Source organism: Chiroxiphia lanceolata, chromosome Z (assembly GCF_009829145.1).
Source record: "Chiroxiphia lanceolata isolate bChiLan1 chromosome Z, bChiLan1.pri, whole genome shotgun sequence".
In the NCBI taxonomy this organism is placed as follows: domain Eukaryota; kingdom Metazoa; phylum Chordata; class Aves; order Passeriformes; family Pipridae; genus Chiroxiphia; species Chiroxiphia lanceolata.
Window position 1 is genome coordinate 44422627 of NC_045671.1, and position 5170 is coordinate 44427796.

The following is a 5170-nucleotide window of genomic DNA, read 5'->3' on the forward strand; positions in this document are numbered from 1 at the left end:
GTTCCTCCCCCAAATGGATATTCTAATATTCAAAACATCACTGAAGGTCAAGGCCAAAATTTCAAGTGATTTTGTTTCCTTTCTCCAGTTGTGTGGCAAGACAAACTTTGTGGGTCAGGTTTTCTTCCCTTGCCCTTCAGTAACACCAGCTTACAGCCCCAAGGTCTCTTTCCTTCCCTGAGAGGCAGCAAAGACTAAATTATGTTGGCACTTAACAGGTGGTGCCAGCCATTCCCTCCTACCTTCATTTTTTCCTGCAGTGCTCCATTGCCTCAGCTGCTCCTCCCTGTCAGGTGTTCCAAGCTGCCAGAACTCACTCCATCTTCCCACGTAGAGGAAAATTCTGAAATGAGGGAGATGCCTTCCATTAACTGCTACATATTTTAATACTGCCAATTCTCAGCTGCTGAAAATATGAATTTCTGTGCCCTTTTCTCTTTCCCCAAAGGATACATTTTGCACCGCAAACCTGCAAACCATGCATCTGGTCAGGGGTGAATATCTACTTCACAGGTAGGTAGATCCCACCACTTGGCTCAGCCTCCTTTCCTTAAACCTAGAACTTTTTTCCCAGTTTGTGAAATGCATATGGTTTCTTTTCACTGTCTGATGATGATCAGGGCAGCCTCACTGTGTGGAGGGCTGCCAAGAAGGGATGGACACAGTGCATAGAAGTGTGACAAGACATGACAGAGGACAAAAACCAAGGAGAGTGAAGTTGGGAAGATGCAGATATGGACAAGAGGCCTGTACTCAAATATTACCTCTTTGCCTATAGCCTATGCCTTCACATTCTCCTAAAGCCCCACAGTTACAGTAGCAGGAAGCCCTTTGGAGGGAACTGTTATTTTGCAGGCTGAATACTATTAGCAGCAGCTGAGAGAGAAAATACCATGGTGGCTGGATGGGTAGGGTACCATAATGTACAACAGGATACAACAGAACATTTCATTTAGAAGAGACCAATGATAACTATATAGTACAACTGCCTGACCCCTTCAAGGATGACCCAAATTTAAAGCAGGTCATTAAGGACATTGTTCAAATGCCTCTGGAACTGATAGGCTTGGGGTGTTGACCACCACTCAAGAAAGCCTATTCCAGTGTTTGCCCACCCTCTCACTAAAGAAATGTTTTCTCACGTTAAGTCTGAACCACTCCTGATGCAGTTTTGAATCACTTCCCCATGTCCTGTCACTGGATCCCAGGAAGACTTTTAAAGGCATGACAAGACAAACGGCCAGAGTCATGTGACACAGGTAACTGAGGGAGAGCTACATGGAAGTGCAGAAGCTGAAAACAAGAAAAGGTATTTCCTTTTTTCTCCTGACACCATGTGCCTGCAGGGATGGAAGGCCTGCTGTGACAACACTGGGTAGAAGAGGCTGATGTCACCGACCTGTGGACTATGACTTCATCGAGTGATGGATTGTGACCTCACTTTCCTCCCTGCTTATCTTGGCGTGACTGGGAGTCTGAATGCCTTTTGTACTGTCATCCAGGGGTGGAGGCTGATGTCACTGAGCAGCAGACTGTGACATCACAGGGAGATGCATTATGACACTGCTTACATTCACATATTGGCAGAGCCTTCATCAATCTGGCTCCAACCTGAACTTCTACCAGGCAAGACTGTGAGTCCAAGAGGATCAAGCCAGGCTTCTCCAGTGAGGACTGGTGCCTGCCACTGGCAGATATCAGTGCAGACCTGGAGCAATCTAACTAGTGTTTCACTGGCCCTACCTGGTTCAGGCAGCCAGGCACTGCAGGTGCTGGCAGCAGTGAAGATTGGCTCTGTGGGAAAACGTGCCCCCGAGGGGTGGCTGTGGCATGGGTGACAGGGCTCAGGGAGCTGGAAGGATGTCATTCTTGAAGGGCCTGGACATTTCTTCCTCTCCTTCCTGGGAGAGCCAGTGACCATGGCTTCTCCCTCCTGTGACATGTGGCACCAGTGAAGGCAAGCAGTTCCTGATCCTAAGCTCTCCCCAGTGTGCTGCAGGACACAAAAATGGCCACGGAGACAGACGGCAACTGCCCCATTTGCCAGGACACTTGGAAGGATGTGGCTTCTGCTCTGCCCTGTCACCACCGGTTCTGTCTGGACTGTATCCTGCGGTGGGCTCAGAGAAACCCAGTGTGCCCACTCTGCAGAAGAACAATAGAGAGCATCCGGTTTTCTGACTATGGAGAAGATGACTATCTGGAGACAGCCATCACAGCCCCTGAGGAGCTCCCAGATGACAGCAGCATGGCAGGGAGAGTTCCTGACAGCCTGGCTGAGAACAGCCCCCATCCCCCTGGGACATCCCATTCATTTTCTCCACAGGAGACACTGTCCCAAGTAGAGCAGGAGGGTTCAGGCAGTATCCTGCCAGAGGACTGGGCAGAACTTTTCCATCAACAAGAGCATCTCCTGGACCCTGTGCGGCCCTGGCTACGCCAGAGGCTGGAGGGAATATACCGGGGCTGGTGGTGGGTGGTAGAGACCACAGAGAGCACCATCCTGCATGGCCTCTGCATCTATGGGCTGAATGCAGAGGTCTTGATTGAAGTGCTGGAGCTTCTCCTCCAGGAACACGCAGCGCCACTGATCCACAGTGCCATCAACGTCATTGTGGGCCAGTGCAGTGAGGAGGCCCAGAGACTGATGTGCTCTGGTACAGTCAGAGATGAGAACAATGGCCCTGTGGCCACAGCCAGCTCCAGCTCCAGCAGCTGCAGCTACCCCAGGAGCTCCAGCTTCAGCAGCTCCAGTTCAGCAGTTCCTGGAAGGGGACTCCTGCCAGCAGCCTCACAGGCTCTGACATGGGGGAGGAACCTGCTACATCAGAGGCCTCCCTCCTGCCCAGGGCAGCAGCCACAGCCCCTCTGCTCCCATCCAGGGTAGGGAGTGATTGCCCGGGGGATGCCAGCACCCCCCAGACAGGAGGGCCCCCAACTCCCAGGACTGTCTGCAGCCCTGTAAGAGACTGCCCCACTGGAAGTGCTGGCAGGGCTCTTGCAATTCTTTATTAAAGGAAAAGGAAATAAATTGCTATTTCCCTCACACAGTCTCTGGGTGCTGTTTTTTCTCCCTTCTATTGCTTTTCCCCTTCTCTTTGTGCCCCGTCGCAGGTGCACCCACATGCTGCGATGCACAGCCATGGACTCCTGCAGCCCCAGGGCCATGTTAGCAGTACCTCTTCCCACAGGAATTCCTGCTGCAGATGTGCAACTGTAGTGAAGCAGATGCCAAAGGCAGAAAGAGCAGCAGGGGCTACTGGTGTTATCAAGGCGACGATGTCCTCAGCTTGCTTCCAGTCCCCCTCTCTGCTTAACCACAGACACTTCTGCTCTGCTCTGGTTTCTCTCCACTGTCTGGTGCTGACCAGGGCAGCCTGCAGAGGGTAAATATTCTCGCAGATGAGCAAGGTCTACTGAAAACTTCTTCCTGAGTCATAATTTTATCTCTTTGTTACAAACAAACACAGATTGGCATTTATTTATAGTTATTAATTTTCTCCTTTAGGATAGTTGGTGCTGACTTCCAAGATTCTGAGGTGATTGGGGTTTCCAATTCAAGCTTGCTGTTTGATCAGAGAAATCCACTTACTCCATGTGGCATCAGTGGCATGGTGTGTGGAAGGCACTTTCTCCGGACATCCAGCCTGGCACTGGCAGTCAGGGTGCCAGGAGGAGCTGTGCTTTGTTGCAAATCACTTCTGAAGCAGCTCGAACAACCTCATAAGCTGCCAGGATCTCTTTTTTTAGTTAGGGTGTAACAGGCCTCTGATCCTCTGTTTCCCCAACTCCAGAACGCCAGGTGTCATTCCTGAGTGTTCCTGAACACTTTTTGTCAGACACTCCAAGAAGGACCATTCTCCCTGGCTGCAGTGTAGAACACATTTTTTACATCCTATTCTGTCCTGACCAGTGCAACTACTGCAGGAACAATCTCCTGTTCAGTTTGTTCAAAAGCTTGTTGTTCAGGACGCCACTTAAAATCATTCTTCTTCCATGTTACATGACAGAGAGGGCTTACAATCTGACTGCACTCTGGAATACGCATTCTCCAAAAGCCGACAGCACTTGGGAAAGCCTGTGTTTCCTTGTTGCTGGTTGGTGGCAACATAGCTGCTATTTTGTTGACCACGTCCACTGGAATCTGACAATGTCCATCTTTCCATTTTACTCCTAAAAACTGAATTTCCTGGGTAGCTCCCTTGATCTTACTTTGTTTTCTGGCAAAACTGGCCTTCAGGAGGATTTGTATTATCTTCTCCCTTTTCTCAAAACTTCCTCTGCTCTGTTGCCCCACACAATGATGTCATTGACATATTGCAAGTGTTTGGATCCTCACCCATTTCCAAAGCAGTCTGGATCAGTCCATGGCAAATAATGGGGCTGTGTTTCCACCCCTAGGGCAGTTGGTTCCAGGCGTACTGGATGACCCCAAGGTGAAGACAAACATGGCCTGCACTCTGCTGCTTAAGGAACGGAGAAAAATGCATTGGCGGTGTCAGTGTGGGCTCCAGTTTGTACTGCAGTTCCAAAAAACAAGTCTGGCACAGCAACACTCAAGTGGTGATGTGACTTCATTATTGTTTACACGGAAATCCCCCCAAAATAAATAAATAGTGGACTGCTCCGTCCACCATGTTTTCTTTACTGCAAGGAATCCTTTCTCCCTAAAAGACAGAGAGAGAGAGAGAGAGAGCCCCTTTCCCCCAGCCCCAGCAGTGACGTGAGGTGGTGTCAAATAACATCCAAGTCCTAATCATGCCCCGTCCTTGCTACTGGAAAAAGGAACCCCATCCTGGCAAGAACCAGAACACTACAAGCAACATCCTATAAAGTGTCTTCATCCACATTTTCCATCACCACCCAGAGATCCTTATCAACAGGGTAGCTGAAAGAAGAAAACAATGGCATGGAGAGAAATGTACACAGCCAAATTACCTTACAGAAAAGACTACAGTTGAATTTTGTTTCCAGGTCACTTGTAAATGAAGACAGAATAAAATGGAGACACATTCTCTCTATACTAAACAGTACTAGGCATCTCTCTAAATAAGAAAAAGGAGATTATATCTCCTTAATTAAGTCACCTACAATGAGGACAACCAACCAGGGCTGCAGAAATAGTCACAGAGTCTCAAAGCTAAGTAGAAAACGACCCTCCAAAGCTCTC

The 5170-nt window shown here is 49.1% G+C and overlaps 1 protein-coding gene across 2 annotated transcripts; it reads left to right on the plus strand.

Moving 5' to 3' along the window:
- Window positions 1–967: 967 nt before the first annotated feature.
- Window positions 968–3046, plus strand: LOC116780576. Of its 2 annotated transcripts, none has more exons than XM_032675760.1 (3): window positions 968–1634; window positions 1990–2724; window positions 2757–3046. In XM_032675760.1, exons 1-3 carry the CDS (start codon window positions 1558–1560, stop codon window positions 3013–3015), a joined length of 1071 nt encoding a protein of 356 aa, XP_032531651.1. In that variant the 5' UTR covers window positions 968–1557; the 3' UTR covers window positions 3016–3046. The 2 variants fall into 2 exon arrangements, with proteins under 2 accessions (XP_032531651.1, XP_032531652.1); XM_032675761.1 differs by having other exon boundaries at window positions 969–1769.
- Window positions 3047–5170: the final 2124 nt, after the last annotated feature.

Excerpts from the sequence above, each read along its gene's own strand:
- LOC116780576 (XM_032675760.1), top strand. The coding sequence starts at position 1,558 with ATGACACTGCTTACATTCACATATTGGCAGAGCCTTCATCAATCTGGC. Across the intron at positions 1,635-1,989 it reads AACTTCTACCAGGCAAGACT|TGTGCTGCAGGACACAAAAA; the intron begins GTGAGTCCAAGA and ends AGCTCTCCCCAG. Across the intron at positions 2,725-2,756 it reads AGCTCCAGCAGCTGCAGCTA|CAGCAGTTCCTGGAAGGGGA; the intron begins CCCCAGGAGCTC and ends GCAGCTCCAGTT.